Source organism: Trifolium pratense, linkage group LG1, assembly GCF_020283565.1.
Source record: "Trifolium pratense cultivar HEN17-A07 linkage group LG1, ARS_RC_1.1, whole genome shotgun sequence".
In the NCBI taxonomy this organism is placed as follows: domain Eukaryota; kingdom Viridiplantae; phylum Streptophyta; class Magnoliopsida; order Fabales; family Fabaceae; genus Trifolium; species Trifolium pratense.
Genome location: NC_060059.1, coordinates 46,907,280 through 46,930,912, shown reverse-complemented (window position 1 = coordinate 46,930,912; position 23,633 = coordinate 46,907,280). Strand labels below are relative to the sequence as shown.

The 23,633-nt window shown below is 36.7% G+C and overlaps 2 protein-coding genes across 2 annotated transcripts in view; both read left to right on the top strand.

The window, feature by feature from the left end:
• Nucleotides 1-2,706: 2,706 nt before the first annotated feature.
• LOC123905191 overlaps nt 2,707-23,633 on the top strand; it is a 30,820-nt gene continuing 9,893 nt past the window's right edge. Inside the window, exon 1 of the mRNA XM_045954824.1 lies at nt 2,707-2,768. The gene's annotated coding sequence lies outside the window, so the exon portion shown is untranslated. The remainder of the gene's footprint in view (nt 2,769-23,633) is intronic.
• LOC123905208 lies at nt 2,762-4,499 on the top strand. The gene has a single exon (XM_045954836.1). The coding sequence runs from the start codon at nt 2,804-2,806 to the stop codon at nt 4,307-4,309; it is 1,506 nt and encodes a 501-aa protein (XP_045810792.1). The 5' UTR covers nt 2,762-2,803; the 3' UTR covers nt 4,310-4,499.

Below are 23,633 nucleotides of genomic sequence, written 5' to 3'. Positions count from 1 at the left end.
TATTTTAGATAGATTTAGTTTTATTATATTTTAGGTAGATTTCTTATTTTTATATTTCACCTAGATTAGTTATTTTTATATTTTAGGTAGATTTGTTATTTTTATTTAGTTAGGTTTGTTATTTTCTTTTACAATCTTTTAGGAGATTTGTTATTTTTATTTTCCACTCCTATTTAAGCTAAACTATTGTAGCTTTGAAGGCAACCTTTTGATTTAATAAAAATACAGAGATTTCTCTCAAGTTTGGTGGATTCCAAATTACTCCTTATGGTGGATTCCGGAAGTCTAGTGGATTCTAGATTAGTTACTCTTCTGGTAGATTCCGAAAATCTGGTGGATTTCAAAGCCTTATCTAACATGTTTTTCGCTTGCGAACTTGTGTTTTATTATAGGATTAGCGCTTGTTTTTCCTTCACGCTTCCGTACTGCGTCATTTTGTTAGATTTCGAGTTGTTGCTTTCATGGGTTTATAGATGTTGTTGATGTTTTTGTTGGGAAAAGGGATGAGCATGGTGATGGGTTGTTCTTGTTGATGTTCTTTTTCTGGATTTTATTGATGATGTTGTTGTAAAGTCTGGTGGTAGGGATGAAGAGGGAAAAAAAAATAGAATTTAGTTTTTTTAAAAAAAAATCAAAAATAGGTAAAAGCCACGTAAGCATGCCATGAAATCATTTTGTCCAGTCACATGCCACCTAAGTTTGCCACGTCAATAAAAATGAAGATTCCAAATTCAAGTGCACTGAGGGGGGTAAACGACAGAATCTTAATATTATAGGGGGTAATCACAAAAAAATATTTTGCAGGGGGTAAAACAAATTTCATCTATTTTGCAGGGGTAAAACCCTATTTACCCTTTTATTTATTAATAATGAAGTTGAGTATCGAACCTATAATAACCTCTCGATATTCTTTATAAAAAAAAAGAAAAAATCTCTTGACATTCTTAGTCTCAAAAATGAATAATTTTAGATCTTCATAAGCAAATTTAATAGATACACTCCGGTCTTTTATTATTTGAAGAAATTTACTTTTAAATTCATAGAATATTAGGGGTGTACATGAGCCAGATTGAGTTGAGTTTAGCCAAACCCAAAACCCGAACCCGAACCATATCGAACATACCAGATTGAGTCGAATAAAATAACCACCCACTTTAGTATTGGGCCGGGTTGGGTAAACCCACTCATTTTTGGGTTGGATTGGGTGGGTTGTGGGTTACCCAATTTATTTTTTTTCTAATATTAAATGACAAATGATGAATCATCATATATTTTTTATAAAAGTAGCAAGTTTTTTTTTTTTTTATTTTTGTAAGATATTTTCACTACTTAAATCATAAAATGATAATATCATCACAATATTTTTTTTCTTCATAAAAATATCCTATTTTCACTATTTTCAAATAATTATATTTTTTAGCACCACTATTTTTAAATGGCAAAAGGAATCGAAGAGTGGAGACTTAAAGGAGATGATGAAAGAATGCGTTAAAATTGTGATGCACGGGAGAGTAATTCGCTTGTCTTTGAAATAAACATGCATGCAACTTATTTTGAAAATTGGAGTATTGAACTTGTTGCTTTTCTTTTTTAATGAAGAAAAACCTTTGATATTTAGATGAAAAATATTTTAAAAAAATCATAACACTACCGATTCAGTGGGTCGGTGGATTTTTTGCGTCTAGGTTGCGTTTTGCCCGAAATCCTATTCTTTTTATATTTTTTTTATTTTAAAATTCATACCCACACAATGACCCGGCTCAACCCACTTTTTTGGGTTGAATTAGATTGGATGAGTTTGACCGGGTCAAATGAGTTTACCGAACCCATGTACACTCCTAGAATGTCGGATGTATTTAATAAATAATATGACGCAGAAGGGAGAATCAAATTGGGTGCATTTAGCACCGTGACTACATATTTCATCCATCCAATTGAGATCGGGCTGCCCAAATTTAAGATAGTAATTTTTATTTTAAAACTCCTGAGCCGTCTGATTTTGATCGGACGGTAATGAACTGTAGACAGCATATATGGTGAGCGCACTTAATCCATGTACTTATAATCACACGCTCACTTACGCGTCTTCTCTCTCTCTCTCTCTCTCTCTCTCTCTCTCTCTCTCTCTCTCTCCGCTTCTTCTTTCTCTCTCCACACTTCTTTTCCTCAAACAAAAAAAAAAAAAACAAAACAAAAACTCTTCTTTTCAGACTCTTCTTATTCTTATCAAAAGAAAGAACAACAAAATTAGGGTTTTCCATTCGGGAAAAATATAAAATTGATGTAAAAATTAATCGTAGAAACACGGTTGTCAATGATAATATGAGGCGCATCACCGTCGGCTATCGAGATTCCTGTTCTTCTCAATTCTCTGATGCTTATCCTAAAAGGTTATAATCCTTGAAGATCCATCTCTATTTTAGCGATTTTCAAAATTTGCACAGATTAAGATAGTTATATTTATATAGTTCTTTTTCGTTGATGAGTATGTATGTTTGTTTATTAATTAATTTATAGAGAAAATAGATGAAGAAAAATCATTATTTTACATAGTTTGGGTTTGTTGATATTTTTTATTTGTTTTTTGTTTCCTCACAAATTGAATTGATAAATATAGGGGTTTGATGGAAGGGAGATATAGTGGGGATTGATATGATGATGATGAAGTTGTTTATAAGTATGTTACTGTTTTGTTGAATTATTTTTGGGATGGCAATATTGTATCAACCAGCAATGAAACTCATCAACAAGATGATGATGATGATGAGGTAGCATTGGCGATTCCTGTTTTGCTTCTTTGTCAATGGAGAATCATCACCCTTCTACGCTATTGTCCATGGATTCAAGTGCATCTTCTCCTGAGGAAATTGACTTGGAGATGAATCGACAAATCAGACTTTCTCGTCCGCCCGATATTAATTTGCCTCTTTCTGCCGAACGTAGCCCACCTCCGCCACAGTCATGGATTTCTGACCCTTGTGATATTTTGGATGTTGGTCTTGGTACTCAAGGGTATGATACCGAGACTTTTCTCACTCTGTCCAAAGTTGGAAGGAAATGTGCTAAGCGAATTGATAGCATATGGGGTGCTTGGTTTTTCTTTAGTTTTTACTTTAAGCCGGCGTTGAATGATAAATCTAAGGCCAAGATTGTCAGGGACAGCAATGGCATTTCTGGTTTTGAGAAATCTGATCTCAATCTTGATGTTTTCATGGTTCAGCATGACATGGAAAATATGTACATGTGGGTTTTCAAGGAGAGGCCTGAAAATGCTTTGGGTAAGATGCAATTGAGGAGTTACATGAATGGCCATTCTCGCCAAGGGGAGCGCCCGTTTCCTTTTAGTGTTGACAAAGGTTTTGTTCGATCTCACCGGATGCAAAGGAAGCATTATAGAGGACTTTCAAACCCCCAATGTGTGCATGGCATTGAGGTTTTTCCTTCACCCAATCTGATGAATCTTGATGAGGATGATCGTAAAAGGTGGATTGAACTCACCGGCCGAGATTTGAATTTCACAGTCCCAACTGAAGCAAGTGATTTCAGTTCATGGAGAAATCTTCCCAACACTGACTTTGAGCTTGAGAGACCTCTTCCTTCAATCAAGAGTGCTGCAAATGGACACCCAAAGAAGCTGCTTAATGGATCTGGACTGAATTTGTCAACTCCTCTGTCTAACCACACCAACGGTGATTTATTGGACCTATCTACTACCAACGGAAAAAAGAGGAAAGACTTTTTCCCTCATGGAAACGGGAATGGAAATGTAAACGGAAACGAAGATGAATGTTACCTTGCTGTTAATCCTCCATCTGATCGGGTCCAAGATATAGAAATGCACCCAAGTGAACCTCACTGGTTGAATGACTTCAGCGGCGTGATAAAAAATGTTTACGGACCGGTTACAGCTGCAAAAACTATCTATGAGGATGAACAAGGTTACTTGATTATTATCAGTCTGCCCTTTGTAGACCTTGCAAGTGTGAAAGTTTCATGGAGGAACACTTTGACTCATGGTATCATCAAGGTTTCTTGTATGAGCACATCTCGAAAGCCTTTCATCAAGAGACGCGATAGGACATTCAAGCTTACAGATGCATCCTCAGAGCACTGCCCCCCTGGGGAGTTTGTCCGTGAAATTTCTCTTTCAACCAGAATTCCTGAAGATGCCAATCTGGAAGCATACTATGATGAGCCAGGATCGGTGCTAGAGATCATGGTGCCAAAACACCGCGTTGGGCCAGAAGAACATGAAGTCCGTGTTTGTCTTCGCTCTCATCTGGGAGGGAATGATCTTATGTTGACTTGAGATAGACCATTATTAAATATTGCTAGGGATGCTGTTAGTTTGGTGCTTTATCATAGTTTAGCTCACTTATTGCCTTGGTTCATCACATTCTTCAAGCTTTTGATTGTAAGCATTTATCATTTATAAGGAATTATCATATCATACATCTGGAATAGTTTATTACTGAAATAGAAGAAGAATTGATTGATAACTTCAACCATTTAACTGATTTTTCTGTTTTATCGGTTATACTGTCTGGTTATTCAATTTGTACTTCGAGATATCTGATTTATTGTATTGGGTAGAAGAATTATATATCCACATACCAGTGGGTAGTTTCTATTTGTTTGTTGACACCGTAAGCAGCATTTGCAAATTGCAACCATAACATGATTCAATAACATAGTTAACTTTCACTTAGGATATAAATGGGTACTCAATAGCATAGTTAACTTTCACTTAGGTTATAAATGGGTACATCAACATAGTTAGTATGATATTTGTGTCCACACTATACACCCTATGCACCGACCGTGTAAAATAATTTCACAATCTCAACTAATAATAACCATTTTTTCTGCCACATCAGCCTACTTCACACCTCTTTTTTGATTTGACATGGCAAGTTGATCATTTTTTATTTGATGATCGTGTAAAACTATTTTACACTGTCAATCCATCTCCATTAAACTGTAAATATAATGAGAAAATACGGCATGCATTGACGGTGTAAAATAATCTTACACTGTCATCTAATAGCAACCATGTATTATGCCAAATCACTTCACTACACCATACTTTAATGGTATGATGTGGAGGAATAACAGATTTTCATTGGACTTCTGTGTAGAAGTAATTTACACCGATAGATGAGAAAAGGGATATGCACTGACATTGGAAAATAATTTTACATTGCCATCCAATTTCAACCATGTATTCCGTCGAATCACTCCACTACACCCCAATTTAATGGTATGATGTGGAGGAATAATAGATTTTCATTGGACTTCTGTCTAAAAAAATTTACACCAACAAAGAGCATGTCCAACTAACCAACTCAAATATAATACCCTTGTCCACATTACTTTCGTACGTGTATGAGTTAAACGGGTAATTCACGAGTTTTGAGGTATTTGTGCATATTTTACAAACATTTATGGATTACATTTTCTTTTAAAAAAATGGTTATTGAAAAATAAAAATATTTTATTCATAAATTTTATTCTCAATTAAACAACAAAAGTTCATCACATTTTTTTTTTTACTAAAAAAGTTCATCACGTTTGTTTTCTGCTTTTTACCAAAACATAATATTTATACATTTCTAATTAGGGATGTCAATTGAGCGGAGATTAAGTGGAGGGTACTTTCCCACTCCCCTCTCAACCATCTAAAGTGTTTCATATTTTTATTCCCTACTTAAGGGAGTATTTTATTCCCATATCTGCGGATCTTCATAGTTCTTGCGAGGATCCATCAACATTAAAATATCAAAATTTTGATATCTTCAATCAAACTAGCCTAAAAAGTTCAAGTGTAAACTAAACAAAAATATTAGACATTATTGTGACATTTCGTATAACAATGAACGTGAAAATATAAATAAACGTAATATATAAAATATTGAATATATACATACATATTAATGTTATTTTAATAAAATGTTCGGGGACTGAGTTTCCGTGGGTCAAACCTCACAGAAATCCCATTTATAGATACAATTAACACCCCTATTTCTTTCCTTTTTTTTTGTGAAATAAAGGGGCAAAACCCAAAAGAAAAAAAATTACAGAGTTACACGAACATTCCTAGACATGCAAGCCATATGTCGTCAAAAAGCATATTTTGCAGCTCTCGAGGAGGAGTCTCCAAAACATGAATATCAAAAGAATCAAGAGAGTAACTAAAATTAGCAAGTCAATCTACGCTTCTATTAATGCGAAACACCAAAGTGGGGTGCTTCCATTGAACTTAACTCTATCAATCACCATATCTATCTACACTTTAGAATCATTTTCAACATGGAGATGAGTGATTCCCTGCCTCCAAGCAAGGTACATTCCTAAGTACATGCGCTATATCTCTGCGTGAAACACATCACAAGATCCAATTTTTCGAGAGTAGCCCTTGATCCACTTGCCATTCGAGTCCCTTAACAAACCCATGCACCCAACAAGGGCCACCCTATCATTTTGAGATCCATCACAGTTGAACTTGATCCACCCTTCTCGATGTTTTAACCAATGTAGATAGTGTTATTTTTTCGATTGCTTCCGGGTTCCTGAGAACACCCTTCAATCTCTTTTGTCACTTTGAGAGTAGTAAAAGTTGGATCGTGTCTGCGTTGACATCCCCATTTCTAACCAAAACAAATTCGTTACATTCATTTTCTATTAATTACCACGTAATAATTATTCCAAATCCGAAGCCCACATATATTATATCAAAGGCATCGGTTTTGTGCTAAAGAGTTTACCTTTTTTCCATTTTTTGAATTTTCAGTTTTCTATTTATAAAATTAGAAATATGTACCCGGTATTGTTTATGACAGTATGTCTCTTATTTTAAATAGTGATACCATGATGCATTTCTTATCTATGATTTCCCTTTCTTATATACAGATTTCCCTTTCTTATCTGATGCATTTCTCTCGATTTTTTTCCCAGTACCCCCTATTTTTTCCGTTTTTTCCGTAATACCCTGTTTTGAAAATATTGTCGTAATACCCCTTCTTCTGGAACAAAACCTGACGCGTTGCAGTTCCCCATTGATGGCGGAACTGACAACGTCGACATGTGCAGGGTGATGGCGGAAATGGCAGTTCCGCCATTGACCAAGACTTTTTTTTTTTACTTTTCGTTTTTATGCCAAAAATGGCATTTTTTTGTTTTTTTTTAAAAAAATTAATACCATCATCACCATCATAAAAAACAGACGACCATATAAAAACCCATCGATCCAAGAAGTAAAAGGAGGTTTTGGTTTTGAACTGCAACACAAAGAAAAAAACACAGATCTGAGAGGGAGACAAAACAAAAGAAGAAAAAAAAAAACAACACTAACAACCCAAAGAAGCAGGCCGAAAAAAACACAGAGAAACAAAACAAAAGCTCCCACACCATGCACTGATATGACTCAAACAATATTTTAAAAACCGGACCGGAGATCGAACCGGTGAGAGCTCCGGTTCATGGTTCAACCGGTTCAATCGGTTGAACCGCTATTAAACCGTTATTGAACCGAATAATTAAAAATAAATATAATGCTGAAGAATAAATAATAATTTTAGACTCAATAATTTGATTTTTATTTTTTTTTTACATAGTAAAAAAGAAAGTTAGTTTTATTTTATAATATATTGGGCCATTATTTTATCAAGTTGTATTGACCCAAAAACTCAATTATAAGCTAAACCCTAGAATTGAAATATCATCTCATTCCTATTAGTGAGCAGCCTCCACTCCACTTTCTATCTTCTTCTATCACGTAATTTCTTTCTTTTTCTTCTTATTTTCTTGTTTCTTCTTTTTCTCTCTTACTCAGATCTGTTTCATTCATTTCTTATGTATGACCATCAAGAAATAAAAAACTATTGTGTGACTACAACAGATCTATTCCTTAATTTCTCAAATTCATCCGTGTATTTTTTCTTCTTCTTTTTCTTATAACAAATAACAGTGGCATTTTCATGTTTCTGTTTGACACTTATGTTCTAGTGAAAAAAATAACTCTACCCTAGTTTGAAAATAGAATTTTTTTTTTTTTTGAAATTCCAGTTTTTTTATTAGAAGAGAACCGACCGGTTTTCCGGTTTCCCGGTTCGCCGGTTTTTCCGGTTTAGACCGGTTCAGACCGGTTCAAAGCGGGTTTACCCCGGTTTAATGGACTAGCGGGTCTGGTACTTGTTCCGGACCGGTGCTGTGTCCGGTTCACGGCAGAACCGGTCGAACCGGCCGGTCCGGTCCGATTTTTATAACATTGGACTCAAAAAGAGGTCTTGATTGCAGATCTGAGAAGGATACAAAATTGAAATTTTGATCGTTGTTGATTTGAGTTTCTTTCAATTTTTCAGTTCTAGAAAAAGAAGAATTAGAAACAATATTTTTTTTGGTTTTTGGGGTTTAGTTTTGTTTGTTTAGATTTGGTGTTCTTGGGTTTGATTTGAGTTTAAAACTGTTAAACAAGTGTTTTTAAAGGTGATTTGGGGATTATTTTTTTTGGGGTTTTTAGGGTTCAGGTGGTGGTGGGCGGCGGCCGGAGCGGTGGCTTCTGGTTTGGTGATGAACATTTGATGGAGTCAGAGAAAAGAAGAGAGAGTGTGAAAGTGAGAAAGAGAAGAGAGAGAAAGAAAAGAGAAAAATGATATTTTTGAGAAGTTTTGTGTATTTATAGCACCCGATCCTGTTCAAGCCTACCGTGCACCTTCACTCTCCCAATCGTTTGATTAATCAAACGGCTCAGATCAATGGCGGAACTGCCATTTCCGCCATCACCTTGCACATAGCGATATTTTCAGTTTTTGTCCTAAAATAGGGGTATTACGACAATATTTTTCAAAACATGGGTATTACGGAAAAAACGGAAAAAAAATAGGAGTACTGGAAAAAAAAATCCACGTCTTCAATTTCCTCTCCGCACAAATTTTCGGATTGCTTCATTTCTCACAGCGACGAGCACACGACTACAACGAAGGTAAGCAAGATGATGTTCGCTCTAGTGATGAAGAGTCAATGATGAAGAAATAACCTTATTTGTTTGAAGATTCAATAAGTATGTGAAGTGAAAAGAAGGCTATTTTTTATCTGTATTCTACTACAACGGTTAAAAATCGTATCAATACCATTTTAAATTATTTTAATAATATATATATATATATATATATATATATATATATTATTTTATTTTCTTTTCATTATACTGTTGTTTACGTAGGAATTTGGTAAACAACCGCTAGTTTACGTATTTAAACTCGAGAGATCAACTAGTAAATCTCAGGACAATATTGTGTTTTGTTTACTTAGAAAAACGTTTGAGTGTTCGTCTAAAAAGTATAACAAACACTTAAGAATTAAATCTTGCGCAAACAATAAAAGAAAAAGCTAGTTCGAATCGCCTCGATACAACAGTTTCATGAACAGACATCAAATAAAACTAAAGAACATTGCTGAAAAGTAAATTGCATTGAATGAAAAGCAATTACAAACTAAATGGTTCACAAAACATACATCTTCTCTTCAAGATTCCTTTCGTTCGATCGCTGAGTGCTTAGAATTTTCAGAGAAAGTTTTGTATAAAATTTTGTCTGAAAATTCTAAGTACTCAGCGATCGAACGAAAGGAATCTTGAAGAGAAGATGTATGTTTTGTGAACCATTTAGTTTGTAATTGCTTTTTATTCAATGCAATTTACTTTCCAGCAATGTGCTTTAGTTTTATTTGATGTCTGTTCATGAAACTGCTATTTCGAGGCGATTCAAACTAGCTTTTTCTTTTATTGTTTGCGCAAGATTTAATTCTTAAGTGTTTGTTATATTTTTTAGACGAACACTCAAACATTTTTCTAAGTAAACAAAACACAAAATTGTCCTGAGATTTACTAGTTGATCTCTCGAGTTTAAATACTTAAACTAGTGGTTGTTTACCAAATTCCTACGTAAACAACTGTTTTGTTGTTTGTTTGTGAAATTTTGAAAACAAAATAAATAAAAGAAACTTCTTCCCAAAGAAGCGTTACTTTACGTAAAAAAAATCTATTATTTTATCTTACTTGTGTTTGTTTCAAATTTTTTCAAAAAATATTTTAATAAAAAAAATATTTTTTTCATTAAAATGAGAATCTATTTTCAATAGCTTTTATCAAAATCCATTTTTTTTATCGTTCATCATCACTCACCATCTTAAAAAAAATAAATAGATTTTAATGATGGTAAACAACTTTAAATTTTTTCCAAAATCTGTAAAAAAAAAATGATTTTCTTGAAAATAATTTTAAAAAAATATATAATTTTATTGAAATCTCAAATAAACAGCCCGTATATTTTCTTATCCTTCTTCTTCTCAAACTGATTCATCCCCAAAATCCCAATTCAGTAAAATTTTGAGTCACAAAATCCCTGATTGAGCTCAGATTTTTCTCCCTAATATGTTCGTTGTTGTGTTGACTGTGCTCACAAACTCAGATTCTTCTCCCCTCTTCGTCTCGTCTCGACAAAAAGCTATTCTTTCCGACATCTATTCTTGCAAGGTACTGACTCTTCTATTCATTTTCAAATCTTATATGGGAGGTGAAAAGGGTAGAAATTTAGTTTTTTTTTTTTTTTTTTTGTTATTAGGCAGATTCTGTTTTTTTTTCTCTGAAATAACAGAGGGGTTTTCTCTTTTGCACTAGTTTGTTATTAATCAATAATACAGTTTCCGGTTTTTCTCAACTTGGGTTTCTATTGTTGAGGTTTTAATCACTTCTATTATACTTTTATTAATTACTAATTAGCATTACATTAGTCTTTATTAACAACTATATGTTTGATGCATTAACACTTGCTGTTTCTATTCCATACTCCAACTCTGTTTTTCTTCTAATCAAGACATTTGTTGTTGCATAAGAGAGAGTACTCTTCACGAAGGTATGTTCCATTGTTCAATAGTCATAAACCTGCATAGATGCAAGTGAAATTTTAAATAGTACTTCAGAAAAATAATTTATCTATTTAAGTATATGATTGTCATATGTGTGTGCCTAACCTAACCTCCCAATTTGAAACTGAAAGTGAAACTGACTGTATAATTAGGAATACTATGTCTAAATAGGTACAACAAAGTATAGGGTTTTATAAATAAGAGCCTCTATGGGAGCCTTTACATTTTTATCAAACATGTACTAACTTCCTTTGAAATTATTTTCCATATATACAGTAGTCTCCTCGTAAACCCAATGGACAAGTAATGGATAAAATTGGATAGAGAGACTGATGAGTACCAAAATGATCTTGGTTTTTTTCTAGATTATGCATACACCAAAGGAAACCAAATTTGGAATGTTAAAAAAATTTATGTTTCGCTGAATATAGAAAGTAAGTCATCAAAATGCCCAAAATATAGCTCAACTGAAATTTAGACATCGAACAGGGAATAAAGTCTTTGTTGTTATAAGAGAAAACATGGTATTCTTCTTCATCAACGCATGCTCCAAATGATAATGAGGTATGATTGAACTATATTTTGTGGTTGATACAATATATTATAGTTTATATGATTCAATTGAATTGCATAGGCCTGATCGTTAATTTATGTTGCTATAATTGGTTTAGTATGAGCATTGCTTTTTCTGATTTGGATTTCTTTGTCATGGTTAAACTTAAATGGAACTGTGTTGCTCTTAGTTTGGTTATTTGGTTGTGTTTTAGAGATTTGAGTGTTCTAGTTAGTAGCCATGCTTAGTCTGTTTCACCTTGCACTACTATCATCAATCACAACATTATAATGCAGTGAGAGTAATGCATTTTTACATCATATATAATGGAGATTTTCAAATGTGCATAGATTTTAACAGCTCTACGATGGAACAGTATTCATAAAGTGTATATTTCAATGATCAGATCACTAGAAAACGCCTTTTTAGGACATTGAAGGAAAACTCATGGGTTACATTATGCAGTTTACACAATGGATCAATAGAGACAATTATACGTCAACAGAGAAGTTGTCAAACCAACATTGTTGCTAAGTCAATATACAGACTATGCCAAGTAAAGAGCCAAGCATGAAGTAAATTAGCATACACTCAATTGAGCATAGTGTGCTTTGTTGTGAGAGAGTGGTGAAGCCAGATAAAGAATCTAACAAAAGATCAATTGAGCATAGTGTGCTTTGTTGTGAGAGAGTGGTGAAGCCAGATAAAGAATCTAACAAAAGAGTGAATCAATTTTATTGTACTGTCTAGTAGTTACCTCTGTTTTAAATATGATGAGAAATTGGTCAAAGAGTTTGCCAATTATTTTCCCAATTTCAAACCATGTCATTAGCATATTTTCATGAATCATACTCTCGCACTATTAAGCAATTTCCTTTAATTATATTCCAAGAATTTCGCTATGAAATGTTAATAATTTTTATAGACCCATTTGTTTACAATGGCAATTAATTGAAGTTCATAATCCAATATTAATGTATGGTTGACTTGTATTTGTGTATGTATTTGTGCATAATGTTTGTGCATGTTATCTATGTGTGTCGTGCCTTATCACAATAGCAGAAAACAAGGGAAAAAATTTAAGACTCGACTTGTAGCAAAGAGGTACCCACAATGTAAGGGGATTGACTATGATAATATTTTCTCTTTTGTCATCGGACATACTCATCAAGGCAATGTTAGCCCTGATAGCCTGTCAGGACATGCATTTAAAGAAGATGGATGTGAAAACATTATTTCTTTTCGGTAATCTAGATGAGCAAATTGAAGAGGTCTTTATATGGTTTAAAGCAGTCACCAAAGCAGTGGTACAAGTGCTTTGATTCATACATGTTTCAGATAAGCTACAGTAGGTGTGAGTGTGATTGTTGTGTTTACCTTAGGAACCTTGATGGTGACTCTTTTATTTTCCTGTTATTATATGTTGATGATATGTTGATTGCTGTTAATTATTTACAGGAATGATTTAATGCTATAAAATTATGGCTCTTTCAAAAAGGATATATTGAAAAGGTGTTAGACAAATTTGACATGAACAATTTGATGGTTGTGAGAGTGCTCCATTAGCGAAGCACTTTAAGCTCTCATTGGATCAATGTCTGAAGGAAATTGCAGAAGTTGAGTATATGTCAAAGGATATGGTTTCCACTACAATAGATTTGACACAAGTTGTAAGTCAAGTTTGCTAGTTTATGTTAAAACCAAGAGTCATTGGGAAGTCGTCTAGTCAATTTTCAGGTATTTGAAGGGTACAATAGTTTATGATATCATGTTTAGCATTGGAGAGAGTGGCTATGTGTCCACAACTAAAAGCAGAGGACATGGTATTTAAGATCTTCTTCTTCTACTCTAAAACCGATCTGTTTATGTGGGAATATGTGTTGCTTTCACCGGTTTCCGGTTGAATCAGTTCGACCAACTGGTTTGGTCCGGTCCGATTTTCACAACCTTGCCTAGAGCACACGTTAACACTTTTTTTTAACGGTTATTTATTTATTTAATTGGCTTTCTCATTTAATGGGTCATGCAGCCATTATCATTGATGTAATGTGAGGATAACTTTATTGGATGATAAAAAGTTTGTCTTTATATTAACCAAAAAAAAAAATGGTCTTTATTTACTAAAAATATGTATTCATTCAAATTGAAAATACACCGATCATTACAAATTCAAAATTGCTAAAAACTGAAAAAGGTGAATTTACAAACAATCTTGCAGCACCTAGGTTAATAGCATACAACGGTATCATGAATTTGCCTACAAATATAACAAAATAAAAGTAATCGGAATCTTCATACTCCCGAATCTGCAACGTTGACGTCCAAGTTTTCATCAGACCTGTAATGAGTTGAGGTAGATATGTCAATTTGAATCAACGAAACATCGTACTAAAATGAAAAACCAACAAATGTCGCACAAGACGACGACAAACACAACGCTGCACAAAACGACCACAAACATAACACCACACAAGACGACAACAAACTTAAAAAACAAAAATCGGAAAAGCAAATATATGTGAATAATCACTTATTTAAATGAAATGAAAAGCAAAAACAATTTAGAGGGGTGATTTTGGGTCAAAAATGTAGATGAACAAAAGAAAAAAGCTAGGGTTGATGGGGAAGAGGGGCGGCTGTGCAAGTGAGAGAGAGAACTCAAAGAGATTTACATGTCGCACTTTTTTGTTGTGTGGACTGTGGAGTATGTCGCACTTTACATTGTGACTAATTACAATGATATGATATAAATTAACTTTGTTTATTTTCTTGACAAGGGTAGTTAGCTTTGTTTAGTTGGAGGATGAAAAGGGAAAAAGTGACAATTTTTTTTTTTTGAAGAAGCTAAATTAGCCCACCTAAAAAAAGTGACAATTATTGAATTTTATAAGATGATATAAGTGTTCCAATTTTAGGAAAGGCATACAACTTATATCTTATCTTATATGTAATAATGTAATATTATACACCCGTAAATATAAGGAACCATCATGCAAGGTTCCTCCTAACAAATAAAGTAATTCAACTTTCCATCGTGATGCAACAGAGATATATAGCTCATCCCACCAGAAAAAGAAGAAATTCATGATAGGAAACGCATTCTATTTTAGTTTTACTTTTGCGTCATATAATAATTTATATAATTTATATGATATAAAACTCTTTACACACAAAAAAAAAAGCGTCATATAATAATTTATCTATAACAATATATAAAGGGGATAAGAGAGTTTGGGCTGGATTTTTTTTGGTCCATTTTGCCCTTAACTTCCTTTATGGTTTTTTAATTATTCCATAATTGCCCTTAACTTCCTTTTTTTTTTTTTTTTTCTTTTATGGTTTTTTCATCTATATCTATTCTATACTATAATATATAAAAAAAATACATGAGTTTTGGGGTAGAATTTTCATAATACCAACATTACCCTTGCTTTTTTTTAGTAGCAACAAAAATCTTTTATTAACAAACTCACCATAACATAAGGCGTATTTTTTTTTTTGGGTACATAAGTTAGACATAAGGCGTTCCGCGCCTACCTGGCCCGCTAGTACAGTATAATTTATATCATATAAAACTCTTTACACACAAAAAAAAAAAAAGTGCAGAAAAAATATAACGCCATTTAGTCAAAGGAATTAAAGTACCTCGTACCGGAATAAGTGTGTTTAATTTTTCTAATATATATTTATGACTAAAAAAATCTTATAAACATAATTTGGGTGTGTTTGCCTTAGCTATTTTTAGTCATAAAAGTTATTTTGAAGTTAATGCTAAAAATAAAAACTTTAAAGATAAACATAAAATTGTTTGATGATTTCAGCTTTTTCGATTTAAAAGTTATTTTTGAGAAAATAAATTGTTTTGACAAATATTCTTACAAAAGTTTTTAATTTTTATAGAGATAAATAAAAATTCATAAATAATTATATTAAATAAATGAAATATTCAGTAAATAACGTTGATAAAATGGAAAGGGAGACCAAAACTATAAAAAAATGAAAATAGAGGATTAAAAAGTTGATTTTTAAAATAGAGGAACTAAAACTTTAAAAAATTAAAAATAGAGAACTAAAATTGCATTTAAGCCTAAGTTATATTTGGCTCTGATGATAGTCCATCATGTGATAATTTTAGGATAGTTTTGATAGTTAAAATCTTATAATTATTGTTATTTTTAGAGTTTTATTTCAAAAGTTATTTGAAAAATTATTTTTATGTTGTTTTTTCGACATAACCGTGTTTAATCATAATTTTGGTCGTTCTCATTTATTTATTTATTGTTTACAATGTTGTTAATGAAGATCGATACTAAAATCCCATACATATACTACCTAAACTTCTCAAGATCAGACCTAATAGTTTTTTGCGATTCTCTATTATCTTAATTCATTCACTACAATAATCTATATCTTTAGTACTAGTCTTATATTTCCTTTGACTAAGTCTAGCAACTTATTTCTCATCATTAGGAACAAGTGACAAACATAGAAACAAAACGCACCAATTTTCCATCAATATTATAATAGTTTTGTTAACAAATGTCCTGGAGATACTATTTAAGCATTTTATTTAAAGAAATTTTTTATTTAAAAAATTAAACACTATAATTTCCAATGCGTTGACTTTACGCATTTCCATAAAAACTTAGGAGTTCGTTCCAATGCTTGTCGTGCCTTGCAAGATTGAGATATCAAGGCGGGTACCAAAGCAAAGAGTACTTCCTCTAGTCTTAATTATAAGAGAACTTTTACTTTTTAGGTACATTGGAATGCTAATGTATCTAAACTATAATATAATCAAAATACATTGGTTTTCTAATGAACCTAAAAAATGAAAATTTTCTTATACTTAGGACAGGAGGAAATACTATTTAAGATCTTAAAAAATGTGTCGGATACCTTCATTAACATTTGCCGTATTATAATTCTCACCTTTAAAACTAGGTGAAGGTTTAAGGTGGGAAGACCTATTAGTATTACTAATTCTTACTAGCAGTGGCGGTGAAACCTATTAAAATATTAAGAGCCTTGCCTCTCTCTTGACTATTGCATTATTATATTGAGTCTTGTTAACAATTGTTTCCGGAATATGCTTTAAGATTTCATTTAAAAAAAATATTTATTCAAATAGTAAAATATTCAAATTTTTAATGTGTTGACTTCACACATTTTCATAAATATTTCACAAAATTTTACTATTTAAGGTGTTTAAAGAGTGCATCAATGCACTATTTAGCATTTTCTTATTATATTTTAAAGTAACCAAAAAAAACTATCCACCATTGTTTTCGGCTAGTGTATTTTAGGGGTGTTCAAATTTAAAATATCCACATAAAAATTGCAGAAAAATAATACATTTTAGAAAACCCATACAACTAATACTCAAAAAATATGGAATGGTGGTAGACTGGTAGTGGTAGTAAAATAGACTTGTTGCAAAAAAAAAAATGAAGAATGAATAGGTATTTGTTGAGAAGAAGATGTAAATGTGGATCTCTCTTTTTCACATTTCAGCAAAAATAAAAATTAGTCAAGAACCATTTTATTTATAAACTAGTTGAAAGACCCGTGCGACACGAGTGCATCGACTTTAATTCGATATTTAAGTTAATTATTATATAAATATATAAATATATTTGATTTTAACTCCTTTTTGCCCTTTTTAAATCTTAGCCGCTAAATAAAATAATCAACATGTCAATGGTAGAAATTTAAGTTGTTCTGTCACTTCTGGTATAATTTCTTTTAGGATAATTTTAGTAGTTAAAATGTAATAATTAGTAGTATTTATGTAAAAGCTTAGGAATGAAACTGATCGTGTTGACCAGAATGATGCGACTTCGCCGGCGTTTTGCGGTGGTTGAGAGCGTTTGAGACCCCTGTTGGAGCGGAGGGGGGTTGTGTACCTGCAGGCACTCCGACGCTCAAGTCAGTATGTGTGTAAGGTTTTCTTAGCTATAAAATGCGTACCTTGCAAATGAAGTGAGATGCATATATATAGCCCCCAGCGCTGGGCTAAGGCCCTTGATGGCATTAATGGCCATCAAGTGGCTGCCGGAAAACGGCTTGGAGGCCTTGATGTGCAGTAAATGCTCATCATTCCGGTTTACGGCCGTTACAATACGCAAGGGTATCTGACCGTTAGGACGTGCTCGGATGGTGTATGTGTTCGACACCCTCTGATGCTCGAGCTCGATGCTCGGCCCAGAACAGGAGCCCCCCAAGTCGTTATGCTCGTAGGCGAGGGTAATGACTTGAAGCTTTATCGATTCATCTCGATTTACCGAACGTACCAGATCCGAGTTGGGCAGCTGAATTTTCGCAGTGTCCCTATGGTCAAAGTCAAGCTTTGGAAAGGGAAAATCGTTTATTCCAAGTGGTCAATCCTAGGATTCTGCAGCCGCCTCTCGCATTTATGGGATGTCAGGTGTGGTGACTGGTCCTTTGGGTGGCAAGTTTTGCTATAAATACTTGCTTATCCTTTGGCTTCTCATATCCTGAGTTTGAAGGCTAGCGATGGATAATAGGGATTCCAAGAAGGTTGTTGCTGATGGCTCTGAGTCTCGAAGAGGGAAAAAGAGAGCGGAAGTTCCTAAGCCTGCACCGGCTCGTTCTCAAAAGGGGAAAGAAGCTAAGGTGATGTTCCCTTCCTCGGATACTTCTGATACCTCCAGTTCCGACGAATCGGCGGATTTCATTGGGGCAGTCGAGGAGTTCCTGAGGGCTCATCAATCTCCCCATCTCTATCCTCCTGGCCCTGCCTCTGGTGAAGGGGGGTCCCAGGTTGGGAAAGAGGCTAAGATATGGCCAGAGGAGGTGCTGTGGACTGATTCGGATTCCGCGATTAGCTCAGGTTCCGAGCACGAGGATTAGGTGCTCAGATCCATTTGTAATTCTCTTCCCTTTGTAATGGACTATCATTAATAAAATAATTCTCTTTTGATTTTCCCGAGCATAATTTATTTGCACTCATGCTTTATGTATGCTCTTGATTTAATAATGTCGCTAATTTTCCGAACCATTCCGAGCGGACTTTCGATCGAAAAATTATACTCATTGTTCGAGCATGTTTTCGACTTTACGAATTTGTCGAGGAGCGCGGTGTTCTTATTCGATTGCTGCGGCTTTCCCCGTATTTTTAGCAAAGAAATAAGGGGAAGGATTCCGAGGATCTTGCGTTTCCTTATTTGGTCGCAATTTTCTCGGGATGTGGTGTCTTGGATTTCGCGAGATTTGCGCGAGCAGACGGGTGTGACTTGAAAGGACGAGTCGCTTCGTTTCCTCTCGCCACGTGTAAAGGCTATGAAACAGCACTCGAGTGGCTATTCTTTGAGATTTGAACTTCGAGGTCGTTTTGGACCGTTGGATTTTCGCGCCTTTTCGTTTCTCCTGAGATCACATCTGGGCCACTTGATCGTGATTGATCCGGACCGTTAGATCGATCCTGTGGTTCAGATGGAAGCGGCGCGAATTTTCCTGTACGGATGCGTTGGCCTATATATAGGAGGGAGGTTTTTCGTTTGAAACTTTACAGTTTCTCACTTACTTTCTCTATCATTTTGCCTTTCCGGTCCAAGCTTTCTCTGGTGTTTTTCTACTACAAACTCCTCATTCCTATCTTCATTTGATCAACAAGTAAGTGTTTTATCCTTTTAATCTTTGAAGATTTTGTTTGGATTTTACTTTGGATTGTTGTAGATAGTTCACGCGGTGTAGGGCTGTAGTATGTTTCCTGTGTAGTCTGGGTAGTCTTTTTTGAAGGTTGTAGGTGGTGATTAGCACCCTTTTCCCCCCAAAAGAGGGGTTTTTCGCGGTTTTCCGGCGAGAAATCGCTTGTTTTCACCAACTGACGGTTGGGTTTTAACTTAGAACAGCGTCGAGCACCATATGCATTTCGTGCTCGGGTGTTTACATGAATTTTACGTTCGGAGAGATGATCTGTCACTTTTAGTTTCCGCGTAATCTTTTGTTTGAGATCCTCGCCCTTTCGCTTGATTTGGCGGTGGAAGGGTGGATTTGAATGTCGAATTCATTTTTCCTTCCTCTGCTTTTTCAGGTTTTCTAGATGGCTGAGGGATCTCAAAGTGACTTCGCGTTCATAGATCAACAGCCTTCCTCATCGATTCGTATCCGAGCCGACGTTTCGTGGGTGGCGGATGAACCTCGAGAGACGGCGTCGGTTTATCAGGACTGCGAGAGTGACATCCCGGAGACGATGTGCACGGATATACAGACTCCTCCCACCGAAGATTTCGAGGTGCGGATTCCCACTGCTCGCCACCGGATCTGCGGCAACTGGGCTTGGGGGACGATTCCTATGTACGAGATTGCCTTTAAGCATCTGGGAATTCGGTTGCCCTTCACAGATCTGGAGGTGTCCATCTTTCGCCATCTTCACTTGGCCCCTTCTCAACTTCATCCGAACTCGTTGGCCTTTATCAAGGCTTTCGAGAAAACCGCAGAGTATTTGGGTCTGGGCCCCACCTTGCCTTTATTCTTTTACCATTTTGGCCTTCAACGGAGCTGTCCTCGGGGGGAACAGGCGAAAGGGAAGCTCGCGAAGGGAGCCCCAGTACCGAGCACCAAGCATGGATGGGTTTCTTTGAGGCAACGGAAACGCCTCTTTGATATGTTCGACGAGTCGGTACGAGGGTTCAAGTCCGTGTTTTATGGAGTTAGGCCAATCACGACGAAAGGTTGGAACAATTTCGTTCGTAGGGGGCATCGCATTGATGAGCTTGGGCAGGAAGTTCTTGATGAGCAGGGTCTCCCTATAGAGGAGGATTTTGCTAGATTTCCGTTCTATTGGCGCAGGGATCATTATTCCATGTCGACCAAAGAATTTGTTTTTACGCTGGGAGCGTTGTCAGCTGAGGAGAGAGCTGATTATAAAAAATTATTAGAGTTTGTGGAGGGCTTGCCTCCATTCCTTCTGAGTGACTCGAATGGCGAGCCTTTGCTTGGGGAAGATGGTCGAAGATTGACCTGCCCGAAGGTGATCGCTACGAAAGAGCTGCTCGCTTGTGACACCTCGGAGGAATTGACCGTTTTTTGGAGTATGCTCGTAGCTTTCTTTATTTATTTTCTACCAACTGTTATTGCTTTCTCTATTTGCTCGCCTTCTGTTTTGCTAACTGATGCTCTGATTTGTGTAGGTACAATGACTAGTGGATCTGCTGCTCTCCGCAAAGCTCGTGCTGCCAAGAACAAGAGGGAGGCGAGTAGTGCTGCTACAACTTCTTCTGCCCCTCAGTCTCCCACGGCTTCCAACGTGGATCGCTCGAAGAGGACTCGACTGGAGGAGGAAACCTCTTCTCGTCAGGATCATGTGGTTGTTGATCTTTCTGGTCAGGATGATCCTCCTCTCCCCGGACCTCACAGGTTGACTGCTGGTGTCCCTGCTGAAAATTTCGTCCTTCCTCCACTTTACGCTCATGAGAGACTGCTGTCCGGAGAGACCAAAGTGAAGGTTGATCCGGCAGATGAGGCCATCCTCTCGGATATGGGTCCCGAGGGTCTCCGGACTGAAATTGCCGCTCAATCGATGGCTCTGCTCAAATTAGTCGGGGTGGCGACTTTTTTGAATGGCCGGGAATGCAAGTATCTGGAGGAAAGGGACGAAGCTCGCAAGGAGTTGCCGTTGTTGCAGCGGCGGTTGGCAGAATCCGAGGCCTCCTGCGAGGTGTTCAGGGAGGAGCGTAAGACCCTCTCGGCCAACCTTAAGGAAGCGGAGGATAGGCTCAAGACAGTTTCGGAGGAGAGGGACAGCGCTGTGCAGAAGGTTGAGGAACAGAAGGCTATGATCGGCGAGTTGACAGGGAAGTTGGAGAGGCTTCAAGTCACCGGGGTCGTTGAAGATCGGGAGAAGGAGCTCGATCCTCAAGGGGAGTATGCTTCCTCCTCTCGTGCTGATATGCTCGCCAAGATCCAGGAGCTTGAGTCGAACATGGTGGCTGCTGCAGCTTTTAGCTTTAACAACGCAGTGGCTCAGCTTAGGATTCTCAACCCCGGTTTGAACGAGGAGGGTTTAGATGAGGAGAAGGAGGTGAGAGATGGAGCCATTGTCACCCCTCCTGATGATGATGAAGTGTAAATTTGTTTTTCTTCTTTTATTTTGTCCGGGCGTTTGCCCTTCTGATGTAATCGACAATTATGGCCCCTCGGGGTCTTTAACTATCAGTACTTTAATTTATCCACCTGCTCTTTTACCTTTATCTCGTCTAGATTTAGGGTTTGTATGGCGACGTTTTTAATTTCCTCTGAATGTTCGAACCGATCGTTTATACGCTCGACGCTTTTAAGCTTATGCTTTGATTGTCTTTTTGTTTGCGCTCGACCAATTTTGAGGTTTTTAACTTGGTAATTTTCCAAACATTCTATACGCCGAACTATTTGTTTCTTCGCGCTAGTGTGTGTTTGGATGGTGGTCATCGTTGTGGTAGCTGGTACCATTTGATGCCGGGCTTAGAAGGTGCGGGGAACCATTCTAAGTGTTTGGAGATGTTAATCCAAACTAACAACGAGGAGAGGGGCTGTTGTTAAGCTTTCCTCCTCGGGGTGTGAACATCCCATCGCGAGCTGGGGTTCTACCGGGCGTGTACTACGACGATGGTGCTCCGTGGTCTAGAGCTTTCCTCGCCAACATCATCGAGCTCAAAACGTCTCGACTTTGTTTTATATTTTAAGATTCATGCCCGTACCTAAGCACTCCTCCGTTGTATAGGCGTGTTTCTCATGGGCGAAGACACAGCCTTCGTTGAGGGATGGTTTTGACCTTCTCTCAACTGTAGTATTGTTTGAGCTTTTCGGCATTCCAAGGTCGGGGAATTTCTTTTCCGTAAAGATCTTCCAAATAATAGGCACCGTTTTCGGTTTTGGCTCGAACACGATAAGGTCCCTCCCAATTTGCCGCGAGTTTACCTTCACGAGAATCTTTTTGGTTGCGTCGGAGTACTAGTGTCCCAACGTCAAATTCTCGCTTGATGACCTTTTTGTCGTGCCGCTTTGCTATTTTTTGTTTCAAAGTAGCTTCTCGGAGGGCTGCGCCGTCTCGGAGTTCTTCCAAGAGGTCGAGCTCCTCTCTGAGCATTTCATGGTTGTCTTCCCCTTCGAGGGGTACTTCTGTTCGGAAGGAGGATGCTCCGGTTTCTACTGGAATTACGGCCTCTGTTCCGTACGTCAGTCGGAAAGGCGTTTCTCCCGTTGTAGAATGTGGAGTGGTTCGGTAAGACCAGAGTACGCTGTGTAGTTCCTCTGTCCATTTTCCTTTTGCTTCATCTAACCTTCTTTTGAGTCCTCGTAGTATAACCCTGTTCGCAGCTTCGGCTTGTCCGTTCGTTTAAGGGTGTTCGACAGAGGTGAAATGTTGGGTTGTACCTATTTTTGCCATAAATTCTCGCACTTTCTTGTCCGTGAATTGAGTCCCGTTATCTGTAATGACAACTTGAGGGATCCCAAATCTCGCAAGTATATTGCGTTTGAAAAATCGCAACACGTTGAATGTTGTGATGTGGGCGAGAGGTTCGGCTTCGATCCACTTCGTGAAGTAGTCGACAGCTACTATTAGGTATTTATTTTGTCCTGCTGCCGTTGGAAACGGTCCTAAGAGGTCCATCCCCCACCAAGAAAACGGCCACGGGGACGATAGCGTTCTTAGCTCGTTTGGAGGGGCCAAGTGCATATCCCCGTGACGTTGGCATTTGTCACATTTTTTGACATGCTCTTTTGCGTCTGCTTGCATGGTAGGCCAATAGAATCCTGCTCGCAAGGCCTTTCTGGCCAAGGAGCGTCCACCGATGTGTTGACCGTTTATTCCTTCGTGGATCTCGCCGAGGATCGAGGCTACCTCGCTTTCCTCAACACACCTTAGCAGAGGGATGGAAAATCCTCGGCGGTACATTTTTCCATTTAGGATTACATATGCGCAGGCTCTCCTTTTTACCTTAGCCGCCTCCTTCTTATCAAGTGGGAGGTTTCCAGTGTTCAGAAATTCGAACACGGGTGTCATCCAGCTGTTGGCGTCGATCTCGCATATCAGGAATACCTCGGCGGGTTTTACTATGCTTGGTTTGGACAGCGTTTCCTGAATAAGTGATTGATTTCCGCCCTTCTTTTTCTTAGTGCTTGCGAGCTTTGATAAGATATCTGCTCTTGCATT

Excerpts from the sequence above, each read along its gene's own strand:
- LOC123905208 (XM_045954836.1), top strand. The coding sequence starts at position 2,804 with ATGGAGAATCATCACCCTTCTACGCTATTGTCCATGGATTCAAGTGCA.